Below are 16617 nucleotides of genomic sequence, written 5' to 3' on the forward strand. Positions count from 1 at the left end.
GGCTCTTCCCTCCAGCCTTCACCCAAAGCCCCCCACCAGGAGGCTGAAGCAGACCCCAAGTCAGAATTTCTGCCCCCCTCCGACCCTCATAAAAAGACCCCAAAGTGGGAGACTCTCTGCAGCAACACAAGCATTCATTGCACGTATCCATCCCAGGGGTCGTAGTTTGAGGACCCCTGATTTAGTGCAATATTAAAAAATGCAAATTATTTTTCTACAGACCACCAAAATTTTCTAGCGGACCCCAGTTGGTGACCGCTGGTCTAGAAGATGACAAACAATTGTTGATGTTCTATTTACAACTACTTGTAAATAAAAGAGTGGAGGAGGTGGAGAAGAAATATAACCTGATATGATTTTTGAGAGCTAAGACCTTCTCAGGTAGCTGCTAATATCATTGAAAAGCTTAGCTGCTTAACTTCCAACTTCTCTACAACTTCTTCTCTTGCGGCACCTCTAAAAGCATCACGAGATGCTACGAATTCACACCAGGGGCTTCCCTCATGAACTACCTGTGAACAGGTAGGTCTCTTTGGCTGAGGCAATCGTGGATGTACTTGCAAAAGATACTTTTAATAGGCCTCAGGAGGAAGGACTTCACCCTGCCCCTTGTGTAAAAGATGCACGCAGCATCTCCCCAAACTGGTTTTGGCCTCCCATGGATCCCACTTGTTGCTTGGAGACATGAGGCAGGAACAAGCATGCGTCCCCAGCCAGCTAGCCAGGTGCGCAGTGGGCCTCAGAGACTTGTGCAGGGTTAGCAGCCAGTTCAAAGCAACAAGATCAACAGCTGAGACATTAAGCCTGAAGGGCCAACAAAGGCTACAGAAGTCCCTTGGCTAGCTGAGGGCAATGGAGTCATGAAGGAGTCATGAGCTGAAGAGATGATAATACAAGTTCTACAAAAAGGGGAAGAGAATCACAGGTCGGATCAGTGTTAAGTGGAAATAAGTTTCCTCCCCCTCTCACACACACACACCTCTTTGATCACGTTACAAAAATATTAGCTGACTATGCTTCTCTGGGTATATGGCTCCAGTTATGATGGCTCCCTGCTGCTAAAGCTATTAAAGAAGCAGAGAATTCAGCCAAGTCTGTGGGTTTAACGGCATTTCTTGCAACCTCCCCCTCTACCTTTTCCTTCCATGCTCTTTCTGGTTTTTTCCCAAAGTCAAACCGTTTCCTATAAATCACCTGTGCCACAAATATGCTGTTTTCCAGAACAAAGTGCTCAGAGTAGCTGTGTATGTATGTATCGTCCCAAGATTCCAGAATCCCAAAAAGAGTTTGAGCTCACACACTTTTTACCTGTCTGTTGCTTGACTCTTGCTGACTCTGAGGTGAAGTCCCCATTGACTGGAAGCTTAAAAAAGAGCACAGAAACATGGAAATTACTTATTATGGATAAGAAATAGGAAGAAGTATGTGCTTAGGGCAGTGTTGCTCAACTTTAGTCATTTTCAGAGGTGTGGACTTCGAGTTCAGTTGGCTGTATACACATTAAATAACAATGGAAATCTTAACATTAAATAATGAGATCAAGAGTGAAACTTATAACTAATATGTAGTTCAGAGTTTCTATGTTGACGCCTGATAGCTCACTTTATGACTGCAGCAACTTATGACAGAATTCCAGTCCCAGTGTAGTGTAAGTTGAGGACTACTTTTATAAATGTTAAGTAACAATAGGAATTTTAACATTAAATAATTAGTTCAAGAGTGAACTAATTTGTACTTCGATGTGAATTGTAATGGTTCTTTTAAAATTTATTTTATACTCAACTTTGGATGAAAAGTTAAATAATTGTATGCCTGTAATTCTCAATGGCAATTAGTATTGATTTTTAAAAAAAATAATTCACGTTATTTTCAATACTTTAAGCAATACTTTAAACATAATAGAATCTTAATAATTCTAATCATTTTATGTATACTTCATTTACTATTATTTCTGGAAGTTCTCCATTATCACTGATTCCCCAATTAAACAAATATATTAATTCACTGCATTTACATCCTGCCTTTTCTTCTGAAAATTGAAGGAGACTTTTTTTAGATGTAGGACTGGAAATCTTTCCTTCCCAGTCAAGCAATTCTGTAAAATAGGCTAGATATGGAAAATATGGCTGGCTTAGAATTCCGCAACTCTGGGAGTTGAAGTCCACAATTGTTAAACTAACTAAGAGCCGAGGTGGCGCAGTGGGTAGAGTGCAGTACTGCAGGCCACTTCAGCTGACTGCTAGATCAGCAGTTCAGCGGTTCAAATCTCACCGGCTCAGGGTTGACTCAGCCTTCCATCCTTCCGAGGTGGGTAAAATGAGGACCCGGATTGTTGTTGGGGGCAATATGCTGACTCTGTAAACCGCTTAGAGAGGGCTGAAAGCCCTATGAAGCGGTATATAAAATCTGCTATTAAAGTTGCCAAGGATGGAGAGCCCTGTCTTAATGAGCTCAACTGTCTATTTGAAGATGGTTCTCCTCATTTCTAGTCCAACTTGTTCAAAACTATAAAACAATTCTTCATGAATGCACCTTCAATGAAAAGGATTCATTGTTGATGAAGTGTGGTGCCAGATAACATAATTACATGCACGTTCCTCCTGATCTAAGAAGGTGCATTTTTCATCCTACTAGCTTTGGGTGGATGATTGCCAAAGATTGTTCTCCATGTATTTCAACGTTTCTATGGGCAGACTCAACAGATGTTTGGTCTGATTCAGTTCCTAAAGATGTAGCCTACCTGCGGCTGTTCATCACAGGCTCCCCTCTGATCTCTGTGGGCAGACTGGGTCTCACAGGGCTGTATGGGCTGCCAGGTCGATACCCAGGAGATGAAGGACTGTAGGGGCTGGTGGGACGTGGGCTGATGGAAGCTGGGCTTGAGTAGGAAGATCTCACTGAATTATGACCATTGTCTCTAGTTCTCACCACATCCTGTTGGAAAAGGCAAACATAATTTTAAAAAAAACAAGTTGAGAAGAATAGGCTGTTTACAGAAAATCAGAGAGACAACAACACAGTAGGCACAAATTAATACTAGCAATTATTTTATAGAATCCCAAAATTGGATGACTAAGATCACTCTTCTTCCCTAATAATAAAAAGAGCCAAGAAATTAAAAGACGCTTGCTCCAGGAGAGGAAAGCTATGGCAAATCTAGACAACATACTAAAAAGCAGAGTCATTACCCTACCAACAAAAGTGTGTATAGTCAAGGCTATGGTTTTCCCAGTTGCAATGGATGGCTGTGAAGGTTGGACCATAAGAAAGGCTGAGCACCAGAGAATGGAGGCCTTTGAACTCTGGTGCTGGAGAAGACTCCTGCGAGTCCCTTGGACTGCAAGGCGATCCAACCGGTCAGTCCTAGAGGAGATCAACCCTGACCGCTCTTTAGAAGGCCAGATCATGACGAGGAGACTCAAATACTTTGGCCATTTAATGAGAAGGAAGGACTCACTGGGGAAGAATCTAATGCTGGGAAAGACTGAGGGCAAAAGAAGAAGGGGATGGCAGAGAAGGAGGTGGTTGGATGGAGTCACCGAAGCAGTCAGCGTGAGCTTCAATGGACTCCAGAGGGTGGTAGAGGACAGGAAGGCCTGGAGGAATGTTGTCCCTGGGGTTGTGATGGGTCGGACACGATTTCTGAACTAACAATAATAACCCTGACTGGCTTCTTCCCACATATTGTTAACTTCTGAAGAAAAGTCATGGTACCAAAAAGACCAGTGATGTGATTACTACCCAGGCCAGTACTGGTTGTACCCATATAGCTCCTCCTCCACACACAGGCAAAACCAAGTTGCTGTGGGAAGCAGTGTAATTTGTGGCACTCTTAATGAAGTTGGATTGATTCTCATCCAAACCCATCTAGCAAGCTGGAATGAAAGGAGTCCTTACCTGAAATCGTATGGCCAACATCTCTGGGGAACTTTCGCCATTGGTCTGGCTGGGAGAAAACTGCTGTGACCTTTGATAAGACAAGAGGAGAAAGGCAGATAGTTAAGAACAAAAGTATCTTAAGCAATAAGTTGACTGACAGGTTCACCAACCCACTTGCGAAAGAAGGGACCGCTAACAAAAATATTGAAATTGATGAGTTCTGCCAATTTCCCCGTCTAGTTCAAGAGGAGGAGGAGGAGGAGGAGAAGAAGATGAAGAAAAAGAAGACGAAGACGAAGACGAAGAAGTAGAAGAAGAAGAAGAAGAAGAAGAAGAAGAAGAAGAAGAAGAAGAAGAAGAAGAAGAAGAAAAAGAAGAAGAAGAAGAAGAAGAAGAAGAAGAAGAAGAACCAACAACAACGTGGTGACTGTGAGGGGTGAGAAGGTATCAGGTCCAAGGCAGACATTGTAAGGGAAGGGCTCAGACAACAGACCTCTCATTGGAAGCAAGGTCTCCTCCAAGATTGAGAAAGTGTGAAGTCCTTGATTCTCCTCTGAGTTTCATGAAAGAAGGCAAATATACTTCCTTCCTTCATGAAGATTCAAGATAATGTTCCAAGATTGAATCTGAGTCAGTCACTGGGAACAGAGGTTCACTCTTCTGAGCTAAAGATCATCGGGCCCCTTGTCAGTCAACAGGAGTGCTGGTCCACGTTATCAAGTACTTCAGTGGTGGGTTTCAATTTTTTTCCGAACCTACTCTGTGGGTGTGGCCTCCTTTGTGGGAGTGGTTTGCCAGCCATGTGACCTGGTGGGAGTGGCTTGCCAGCCATGTGTTCTCTCTCTCTCTCTCTCTCTCTCTCTCTCTCTCTCTCTCTCTCTCTCTCCTTCCTTCCTTTTGTCTCTCTGTCCCTTTTTCTTTTCATCTCTCTCTCACTTTTTCTTTCTTTTTTCTTTTTTTCTTTATTTCTTTCTTCCTTTCTTTCTCTTTCTCTTTCTCTCTCTGTGTGAGTCTGTGTGTGTGTGTGTGTGTGTGTGTGAGTGGTGGGTTTCAAAAACTTTTGGAACCTCTTCTGTAGGTGTGGCCTGCTTTCCGGGTCCACTGGTGGAACCTCTTCCAACCGGTTTGGTAGATTTGACGAACCGGTTCTACCGAACTGGTGCGAACTGGTAGGAACCCACCTCTGAAGTACTTGGAAGCAGAGGTCTTGGCAGCCCAAGGAAACAACAGCCAATGGCCAATAATCAACACACCAATCAACAAGTAGGAACGCACCACATAAATACGACTCACAGAATAGCCCAAAGCACTTATTCCAGTAGAGACAAGATGGTCTTCAGTAGGAATCCGAAAGCTCAGAAGAGAAAATCTCTCATTCCGGTGACCACCCACATTCAATCTCTCCAAGTTTGGTTGTTTTCTTGTAGACGTCTCACTACCTAACCACTACCCAACTTTCATTACCTAGTTTGGAAATGAAATAACATGGAAGAAAACAGGCAAGCTCAGAGAGCACCAAGGACCTCACAGTGCAAGCCAGAGCTACAAAAATAGTATCTTCTATTGGGGAAGGAAAAATAATCAGTGCTTTCTTTCTTGGCACAAATAAAGAGGCAACTAAAAGCAGGAGAGCTTGGCCAACATCACTGCCAAAACCGAAAATGGCCTGGAATCTTCTCCTCTGTTTCTCTATCCAGCTTCAGTTTCAGGGGAACTGCCACATCGGAGACCCCTTAGGTATTCTTTCATCTCACACCAGCACCCCACCATAAATAAATAACCCTTCCTGAACCAAGACAGTTTGCCTCTCCCACAGGGTGTTGACTCCAAGCGCTTTCAATGAAGCACAGATGGCACAATTAAGGTCTTCCCTAATAGCTCTTTGCTCCAGCCAAGATGCGACAGAGACGGCTTCTTAACCATGGATTAAAAGAAGGTTCTGTCACTCCCAATTATCTTACATCAGAAGAGATGCTGACTCCGGGCCCCAGAACAAGGGGAGGTTTGGGATACACTCACCGCCCTGCCCCCCCCCCCGGACACTAAAATTGGGAGCAGAGAGTGGGTGAGTGGGACAGAGTGGTTCCTTTTATATTCTCTCAAGAAGAATGCACTTTGATGTAGCTGAGAGCTGGAATTCATTAAGGAGAATGGAATTATGGAGGGGGTGAGCACAAAAGAACCCAACTGCATTGAGAAGGAGAAGAGGGCAGGCTATAGAGCAGGGGTGTCCAACTCTAGCAACCTTAAGACCTGTGGATTTCAATTCTGACTTCCAACTGCTGAGCTGTCTCTTCTCCTAGCAGAACAGGCTGGGTGTCAAGTCTGCAGCCATCTTTTCCTTTGGATCTTTGGCCTGCCACACTTTCTATTATTCTACTATGCATTTTCTATTGTGGAAAAAAGGGAGGGGGGAATTGTATGGAGTTAGATGCTATGTAGCCATAACAAGGTTCTTTCTAGAAAGCCAAGGTCATCCTTTGTCTTTCCACCTCTTCAACTGACCAGAATTGGATGGGTGGAAGCTACCAGCATGGCAGTGGAAGATTCGACCATGCAATGGTCTTGTGGGTATGGGGGCAAGATCATGAACTTTCAACTGGGTGAGGAAAACCGGGAAGCTTTCAGATTCGGGTTTTCTCAGATGTGCCAATAGGGCTCTCTTAATAAATTGGAACTTTGAGCAATACTTTGCCTTTTGGGTGCTGTTTGGAACCCTGACACTGGGATGACACTTTGCAGACATCATGCTACTCCCGATCCATTTCATGGAAAGTGAGAAAAAGAAGGTAAAAATCTCACTAGCAAAAGCAAGACCTTTAAGTCAACCATCAATAGAGCCTCTACACCAGGAGTGTCAAACTCAAGGCCCGAGGGCCGGATCCAGCCCACAGGGTGCTTAGATCTGGTCCGCAGGGCCACCCTGGAAACAGCAAAGGACCAACCTGTGGCACGTCTGCCAGCAAAAATGGAGCTCAGGAGGGACCCTAACCCTCCCGAGCTCCCTTTTCACTGGCAGAGGCTTGCGGGAGGCTGTCACAGCCGAAAACGGAGCCCATTTTTGCTGGCAGAGCATTCAGGCCACAACAGGCACTCCCAACATGAGTGGCATTGAGCTGGCCATGCCTACCCTGCCACGCCTACCTCAGTCCCCCCAAGGTCCAACACAACCATGATGCGGCCCTCAATGAAACAGAGTTTGACACGCCTGCTCTATGCCAGGTATCCAAGACTTTTGGACTTCAACTCCCAGAATTCCCCAGCCAACCTCGATCCTTAGTCAAACACTTAGTCCTTACTCCAGTGTTGACGAACCTTTTCGGCACCGAGTGCCAAAACAGGAGCACATATGCACACGCATGCCAGAAACAGGAGGAGGAGCCACCGGGGTGCGTGTGCCTGCACATGCGGGGAAGATGATCTTCCAATTTCCAGCACGCACATGCACACCAGCAACTGGTTTTTTCATGCCCATGCTCACCAGAAACTGGAAGACCAGGTAGCCAGTGCGCATACGTGTGCCGGGAACCAGAAGATAATCTTCCCAGCATGCGCATACCCACAAGGCAGCTGCTCTTCTGGTTTCCAGCACTGCTGTGCATATGAAGACCAGATGGCCAGTGCACCAGAATCCGAAAGAGCAATGGGCAACGGCTCACATGCCCGGAGAGATGGCTCTGCGTGCCACTTCTGGCCTGCATGTGATAGGTTTGCCATCATAGCTTTAGTCTAACACTGTTGATGAGAAAGGATGTAAGCTAAGCCTAGTAATTGAAGCATTTTCTTGGAGGCGAGTCAGGTTACTACAGTGACTAGGAAGAGAATGGGACAGGGACCAGCAATGCAATTACAGCCTCTTTCACAACATACTTTTTATCAGTCCTGGAGAACGTTCCTTGTGGGGTGTTAGAGGATTCAGACTTTGGCATATAACACTGCTAGAAATACACAAAGTCACTCTTGCAAATCTGAAGCTCTCGCATTCCTCTTTTCTCCTGTAATTACATTTGAGGAGGGGGGCTCAAAGTGCCCCAAGTGAGGAGGAAGGCGTGGAGGGCAGATTTAGACTAAATGTTGCCAGACGGGAGGGCCGACCTTCGTTAACGGCAAGACTTTATAGCAGTACAACTATACAAAGATGGGCTCAACTTTATATGGGTAAAGGTAAAGGTTCCCCTCGCACACATGTATTAGTCATTCCCGACTCTAGGAGGCAGTGGTCATCTCCATTTCAAAGCCGAAGAGCCAGCACTGTCCGAAAAAGTCTCCGTGGTCATGTGGCCGGCATGATTAAATGCCAAAGGCGCACGGAACACTGTTACCTTCCCACCAAAGGTGGTCCCTATTTTTCTACTTGCATTTTTGCATGCTTTCAAACTGTTAGGTTGGCAGAAGCTGGGACAAGTAACAGGAGCTCACTCAGTTACGTTGTGCTAGGGATTCGAACTGCCGACCTTTCTAATCCACAAGTTCAGCGTCTTAGACACTGAACCACCCTTTTTATATGGGAATAACTGACACATCAGGAATGTTATCTCAATTATCATTAGCCTGACAACCCGAACAAGTGGCTAGATAACCATCTATCTGGAAGACTTTAACTGACCGGTTGGACTTGGAATTCCAATTACCAAAATCTATGAAAACAAATAATTCCAAGATCTACACTTTAAAAGGAGATATAATAAAGGGGGAAAATGCTCAGGTTGAACAAGGAAAAGAAACACAAAAAGAGAATGTTTGTTTTTTCTAAGCTTCGCATGTTTATAAAAAGATATCTCCGAAGGCATGCGATGCACGTAATCCTACAAGAAAAATGAAGACTCCTCCGGCATCTTCAAAACCAACATGTCAGGTGCCAGAAAATTCTTGTTTTTGGAACAAGAGATAATATCACTACCATTTTGAAAAGTGTTTGTCTCATTTGTTTATAGAACTGGCATCCCATCAAATTATAACAGTCTGATCAGTTCATAATACACCACACAATCAGTTCAAGCATGCTTAAGCTTCCTAAAAAAAATAAGAGTAGAAATATAAAAGTTTGGATTAAAAGGCAGAACATAAACAATGTTAAGTGGAATGCACAAAGCCGGATGTTAACCTCCAAAAGCTTGTTTAGAAAAGCCAGATCTGAACGGGGTCTTCGATGACAAGAGAAAGGGACCTCTGGATCTTGGAAGGTAGTACGTTTGTTCCAAAAAATCAGTACAGTAAGAGTCAAGAAGTGCCCCCCCCCCCTCTGAATTTCAGCCTTTCCAAATCTGAAACCCTTCAGATGAACGATGATTACAGCTCATGGAATCCCAACCCACCTGGCTAGGAATTATGGGAAATGTAATCAGAAGAGATTCCAGCTGAGGTTTACACAAACCACAAGGTATAAATGAAGCACTATTTATAACTTCCAGTTGTTATTGCAAAGTCGTGTCTGACGCATCGCGACCCCCTGGACAACGTTCCTCCAGGCCTTCCTGTCCTCTACCACCCTCTGGAGTCCATTGAAGCTCACGCTGACTGCTTCGGTGACTCCATCCAGCCACCTCATTCTCTGCCATCCCCTTCTTCTTTTGCTCTCAATCATTCCCAGCATGAGGCTCTTCTCCAGGGACTCCTTCCTTCTCATTAGGTGGCCAAAGTATTTGAGTTTCCTCTTCAGGATCTGGCCTTCTAAAGAGCAGTCAGGGTTGATCTCCTCTAGGACTGACCAGTTGGATGGCCTTGCAGTCCAAGGGACTCGCAGGAGTCTTCTTCAGCACCAGAGTTCAAATGTTTACATGGTCAGAAAATAAATTATTTTTTAATCTAAGTGTCTCATACTATATTGCACAAGATATTCCTTTCCAGGTTACAAAACTTACAGCCCTAGAAGAGAGAACTAAGTGAAACCAAAGAATGTGGAACCACCAATCCATTTCCTGTTTCTCTTTAGCCCCCGGTCTTCCTCTGCCTGGAATACACGAGACACACAGTGTGCAGAAATGCAGCATTTTAGTCTGTGACTAGGCATCACCATACTGAAAACAAATTCAATGTTACACCTTAGAAGTCCATTGTCTTTATTACTGACAGTTTTGGGATGATGGGGGAAGTGCTTACCCTTAAATCCTGAATTAGTCTTGTTTTCCATATTGCAATTTTCAACTTGGGAAGAGTTCCCTATCTCCATGACCACCACCATCCTACCAAACCAAAGTCTTCTAGGCCAGTGGTCACTAACTGGTGGTTTGCAGACCACCAGTGGTGCATGAGAAAAATTCAGTGGTGCACAGTAAAGTTATTTCTATTTTTTATATTGCACTAAATACTATTTCTCTATTTTAAAAAATCATATTATTGGTCCGCAGGATTTAAAATTATGAATTTAGTGGTCCCTGAGGTCTGAAAGGTTGGTGAGCCCTGCTCTAGGCATCCTAAGAGTTTATTGTTAAGTACAAATTTAAAGTTTTATCTTGCATTTCAAAGTGGCATTCCATAAGAAGCTGGACAAAAATACCAGGAGCCAAAAGAAGAATACAGCAAAACATGTCAAAAACAGGAGGGAAGTTATTAATGAAATACCAATGTACATTTTTAAAAAATGGGCCGTCCATCCTGTTAGGAGAAAAGATGTAGCCATGGCCAAGAATTTGATTACATAACTTCCTTTTTTACCCATAATGCAGACGTGATTACTCTAAATGGCAGTTGTTTACTTCATCTATCCCTCACCATATGAGAAGTTATATTGTTTGCTGCTGGTTTTACAATCCTGTTATGGCCTACGTCCAAGATGGAAATCAACGTCACCTAGACCAAATCTCCATACACCCATTGTAGACCCAGCAATAACTAAGATAATATTGGGGGGAGGGGTATGTCGGTGGATAAGATAGATAGATAGATAGATAGATGGATGGATGGATGGATGGATGGATGGATGGATGGATGGATGGATGGATATGGGTGGGTGGGTGGGTGGGTGGGTGGGTGGGTGGGTGGGTGGATGGATGGATGGATGGATGGATGGATATGAGAGAAAGAGAGATTAATACATAATACATAAAGCAGATAGGATTTGTGTCTGCCTGCCTGCCTGCCTGCCCGCCCGCCCGCCCATCCATCCATCTATCTATCCCTGCTAACCTGGGTATCTTTGCTTGCCTGCCTGATGCCCCCCCCTTCTCTCTCTCTCTCTCTCTCTCTCTCTCTTGTATATATATAAGTATATGCATAAGCATAAGCATAAACATAAGCATAAATAAGAACATGATGATAATCTCATTTCATGCCAAACTAAGACAGGGCATATATACCTATTTTAAGAGTAAGACACAAGAAACGTGTTTACAACTTTTTCCCCTGGGTGTCCTCCAGATATATGAAGGGCCACTGCTTGAAATCTCTCACGTTGAGGAAGGCTATCCTGATGGGAACCAAAGGCATTTTTTTGCTAAAATTGTCTCACAATTAAGCAGGAAAATCCTCAGGGATTAATAGGAGGAAGGAAATATGCTCGCTAACTAGAATAAAGCCCTAAAACGTGCACAATAAATTCCAACCGGGATTTCTGGTATGGAGATTTCTGAAACCAGAAAAATCAGCCTCATCACAGCTGAAGAAGTCAAACCAACTGAACACATGGAGCCAACTTCACAAAGCTGCAGGTGCCCCAGGACAAGGGTTGGGAGCAGGAGACAATCAGCAAGTTCAAAGGAGGGGAGAAGAGGATGAGATGAAAGCCCCGGAATGCCAGGAATGTTGCTTGATGAACTGCTCAAGTTCAGTTTGTCAGTTTTGGGATGGTGCCAAGATGCCATTAGGGCTCCCTCGGTCCTCTTGCATCTACCATACAACAGAAGATGGCACAGAGAGAAGGCACAGCAGAGAACTAAGATGGCTGGTGGGTGAAGCTGCTGTGGACCGATGGCCGTAACACACCTAGATTCTCCAACACACACACACACACACACACACCACTCTTGCGCACACATAGATACAGCTGCATACCAAACATGCAAGCCAGAGCACGCAAGGAAAGAGTGCAACAAGATCTTGCCAAGGCTCACACAGCAGGTGCAAAATAAGTACATCTCACCTCTAAAAATTCCAGCAGAAGAGTAAGTTGAGTTAGGGAATTCACTAAGCTTCCCTTCACTGATGGGGGTCACCAACCTTTTGGACCTCAGGGACCACTAATTTCATAATTTAAATATGAATTATTGACGGGACGGGGTCCTTCAGGCACTTAGCTTGGCCACCTGTTAGCAGAGAGAAGTGCCCTGGGTCCACTCTAGCTTTGCTGTCCATTGCAGCTAGGAATCTCAAATACGGCCAAGAATGAATGTTTGTCTCGTAGCCAGCCCAGGCGCTATATTGGCCTCCTGCAAACACCATCTCCCAAGGATCCCGGCTGATACTTTTGTGCGCCGCTCGCTGAAGCGCCTGGACTCCCAAAGAGGGAGGATAGGGCTGGAGCTACTAAACAGGTGACCAAGCTAAGTGCCTGAAGGACCCCATCCCGTCAAGGAGCGGGATTAATTGCTTTGGTGGGCTGTATCCGGCCCAGGGGCCATAGTTTGAGGATCCCTGATTTAGCGCAATATTAAAAAATGCAAAAATGCAAAGACTGCCAAAATTTTCTCACAGACTACCGTTTGGTGACCGATGATTTAGATCATCTGAGGCATTGGACCAAGCTCTACCATAATCCGGTTGAGGGTGTGTGGAAATAGGATTTCTGAATCATCCCAATAAATGCCACACCCTGGATTGTCTCCTGCTCATAAGGGCATTCATTTCACTCAAACCAGGGTAGAGTAGGTCTTGCCTTTCACTGAAGACAATAGCCCTGCTTTCTTCACCACCTTACATGATTCTGCCAGTCTTTTCTCCTATCCAAATGCTTGATGCACTACTTCACCAAAGGGTAACCTTCCAATTACATCCAGGACATAGAATAATAGAGTTGGGAGGGACCTCGCAGGTCTTCTGGCTCAAGCAGGAAACCCTATACCAGGGATGTCAAACTAAAAGGCCCATGGGCCAAATCTAGCCCGCTGGGGTGCTTAGATCTGGCCCAAGGTGCTGCCCTGGAAATAGTGAAGGCCCGGCCCTGCCGAGCCTCTGCCAGTGAAAATGGAGCTTGGGAGGGCCATGTGTGGCCCTCCTGAGCTCCGTTTTCCCTGGCAGAGAATTGCAGGAGCCCATTTTCCCTGGTGGAGTGCTTGGGCAACATACACACTGACACAAATGATGCACGCGCTTCACCAAACATGCCTGACGCATGCTGTGCGTGCATGCATGCTTCACAGCAAAACAGCTGAGGTGCAGCAAGCCACTCTGCCGAGCCTATCAGCTGGGCTAAAATACAAGGAAATATAGGTAAGTATAGCCCAGGGGCGGCGGACAGGCGGGCCCACCTGAAGTTCGGCATGAACTGGTTTGCTCTCAGCTGATCTTCGGAGCTACTGGTTCACCCGAACCAGGCCAAACCGGTAGAATGCCACCTCTGATGCCCCCCCCCCCAGATCAAACAAAACCCTGATGCAGCCCTCAATGAAGTCGAGTTTGACACCCCTGCCCTAGACCCTTGATGGCAAACCTGTGGCACGTGGAGACCAACTCAGCTCCACCGCGCATGCACCTCCTGCAGGCCAGCTGATTTTTGGGTCTCTGATTTTCAGGAGACATGCATGCATGTGCAGGACGGTGCACATGCATGCAAGGGAGTGGGGTGTGTGCATGGGGAGGTGCAGCCCCCCCCCGCGCCCCATTTTTGGTTTCAGGAGGCTTCAGGGATTCCTGCTAGGCCCAACACAGGGTACAGTGGGGTCCCATGCAAGTAGAGGGGGAGCACAGGGGGCTGTGTGCATGTGTGGGGGGAGCGTGAAGGGGGTCGTGCACACATGCACAGGGGCGCATTGTATCATGCGTGCTGTCGCGCACGCACATGCAAGGAGAAAAAAGTTATAGCCATCACTGCCTTAGATCATTTCAGCAAATGGTTGTTTAGACTCGTATTGGATCCCCGAATTACTGCAGCTGATGCAAGAGGCCCAGGACAACTCCGATAACAGTCCCAGTCGATGTGACATCTCATGTTGTGTTAATCAGGAGTTCTCCTGCCCCACATGTCCTAAAAAGGCCCTGTTAGAAAGAGAAGAAATCTGGGCTCTTCCAGTCCTTTCTCCAAAACAAATATCAATTGCCACACCGAGACTTTATAGAAGGACGTTTGGTGTCAGCCAGCAGAGCGTTGGCAAGCTGAGTTTGGGTGTTGATTTGGCCTGTGGCTCCATAACAGAGAAGGCCTTGCCCAACAGCTTCCCAGAAGAATACACCCTGTCCTGGTGAAAGAGGTTCTCACACATCCTTAAGAGAAGAGAAATAAGTTGCATAAGCCAACAATTAGCGATTCCTGGTTAACTGGGGGGGGGGGGGGAGAAGAGAGGTTAAGGAAGGAGAGGAAATGGGTTCTTTGCTTTTTTATAACTCGGAGCTCACCCTCAACACTATTTCAAGTGTATACACATGGAAACAAGCTAAGCTTTAGGAATGCCATCCCATCCTTTTGTGGAAAAAGGCAGCTCTTCACACACATATAAAACCTTTGCCAGTCCAATCCTGTGAATACAGCTCGTCTGCCTGGAATCCATACTATATATCAGACATTAATGCAATTGAGCAGGTCCAGAGGTATTTCATAACAAGAGTCCACCACTCCTCTGCTCACAACACAATCCCTTATGGCACCAGGCTCGAAATTCTGGCTTGGACAATCTGGAACTATGCCACCTGCGGTCTGATCTAAGCATAGAGACAAAATTGTCTGCTATAACATCTTTCCTGTCAATGACTTCTTCAGCTTCAACCACAATAACATATGGGCAAAGAATAGATACAAACTCAAGTAAACCACTCCAAACTTGAGTGCAGAAAGATAAGATAAGATAAGATAAGATAAGATAAGATAAGATAAGATAAGATAAGATAAGATAAGATAAGATACTTTATTTGTATGCTGCCCTTTTCCCTGTGGGGACTCAGGGCGGCTCACAGTTCAGGGGGAGGGGAGGACAACCAAGTTACATATAAGACAATACATCATTAAAAGCACAACATTCATACTATTCGGGCAGGGTTAAGGTCTTTAGCCCCAGCCTGTCGGGACAGCCAGGTTTTAAGGGCTATGCGGAAGGTCTGGAGGGTGGTGAGGGTACGAATCTCCACGGGGAGTTCGTTCCATAGGGTCGGAGCTGCCACAGAGAAGGCTCTCCTCCCACGTGGTTGCCAGTCGACATTGACTGGCTGATGGAACTCGGAGGAGGCCTAATCTGTGGGATCTAATTGGTCGAGTGGAGGTGATTGGCAGTAGGCGGTCTCTCAAGTACCCAGATCCAATACCATGAAGGGCTTTGTAGGTGACAACTAGCACCTTGAAGCGTACCCGGAGATCAACAGGTAGCCAGTGCAGCTCGCGGAGGATAGGTGTTATGTGGGTGAAACGAGGTGCACCCACGATCGCTCGCGCGGCCGCATTCTGGACTAGCTGAAGTCGCCGAATACTCTTCAAGGGCAGCCCCATGTAGACCACATTACAGTACTCCAGCCTAGAGGTCACAAGGGCACGAGTGACTGTTGTGAGAGCCTCCCGGGTCAGGTAGGGACGCAACTGGTGCACAGGCGAACCTGGGCAAATGCCCCCCTGGTCACAGCTGACAAATGGTGTTCAAAAGTCAGCTGTGGGTCCAGGAGGACTCCAAGTTGCGGACCCTGTCTGAGGGGCGTTGTATTTGACCCCCCAGCCTGAGAGATGGAACACTTGGCCAATTAGTGGGAGGGAAGCACAGCAGGCCACTCAGTCTTATCCGAAAATAAGACTTCAGCAACAGAGTGGTCAACACCTGGTATGCCCTATCTGGACTCCATTGTTACATCCTCAAACCTCACAGCATCAACCTCAAACTGTCTACCATGGACTTCACCCCACTCCTAAGAGGTCCGTAAAGGGGGCGTGCATAAGTGCACCAATGTGCCTACTATCCTGTCCTACTGTCCCCATCTATTTGTACTCATTTCCTTCATTCATGTCCGTGTTTATACTTATACATTATCTCGTACATGTTTGACAAACAAACAAACAAATAAATTAGCATATGGAAAGTGCACAAATATTTTCACAATGGACAAAGGACAATTGAAATGAGAAAGGAGACTGGAGACTCAAAAGCAAATCATGTTTTGACGAAGACTTTTCTCCCTCTCTCTTTGCTTTTCTCTCAGTAAAAATCATCCAATATGAACAGCAGAGCTCAGCATTATTCTGGATAAAATCTACCCATACTGAAATAAACACAGTGTAATAAACAATGCAGAGTGGCACACAACCATTTCAGTGATCGAATTTGGCTTTCTTGGGCACAACCTGTGTGAACAAGTGTGAAAGGCCCAAACAAAGAAATGCAGATCCTTTCATCAAACATGTAAGGACCTTTCCCATCCAACCAACACTTCCCAAGTCCTCAACACCCAACAACAACAAGAATAAACAAGAGCACAAGCATAGGAACCAGCTGGGTGGAAAAAGTGCCAAAATTGCTTCTCATCCCAGTTAACCCACCCCAGATCAGCTGCTTGCTGTTTCCAAACCACCAACAAGCTCTCATAGCCAAAAAGCAGCTTACGAACACGGTGGAAGAAAAAAAGACACTAACAGTCTGACAAACAACAACACCAAAAAGTCACTGAGACCCAAAA

General features: G+C 45.6%; 1 protein-coding gene across 1 annotated transcript in view; it reads right to left on the reverse strand.

The window, feature by feature from the left end:
* Positions 1-16617, reverse strand: part of PDLIM2 (PDZ and LIM domain 2) — an 83698-nt gene that overhangs the window by 35306 nt on the left and 31775 nt on the right. The window contains exons 4-6 of the mRNA XM_087706127.1: positions 3898-3967; positions 2741-2934; positions 1309-1363 (exon numbers count right to left, since the gene is read on the reverse strand). Coding sequence (XP_087562253.1) covers positions 1309-1363; positions 2741-2934; positions 3898-3967 — 319 coding nt within the window. The remainder of the gene's footprint in view (positions 1-1308; positions 1364-2740; positions 2935-3897; positions 3968-16617) is intronic.

The sequence above is a fragment of the Thamnophis sirtalis genome, unplaced genomic scaffold (assembly GCF_051295495.1).
Source record: "Thamnophis sirtalis isolate CommonGarterSnake01/CBP01778 unplaced genomic scaffold, rThaSir2_p1.2 scaffold_2, whole genome shotgun sequence".
Lineage (NCBI taxonomy): Eukaryota > Metazoa > Chordata > Lepidosauria > Squamata > Natricidae > Thamnophis > Thamnophis sirtalis.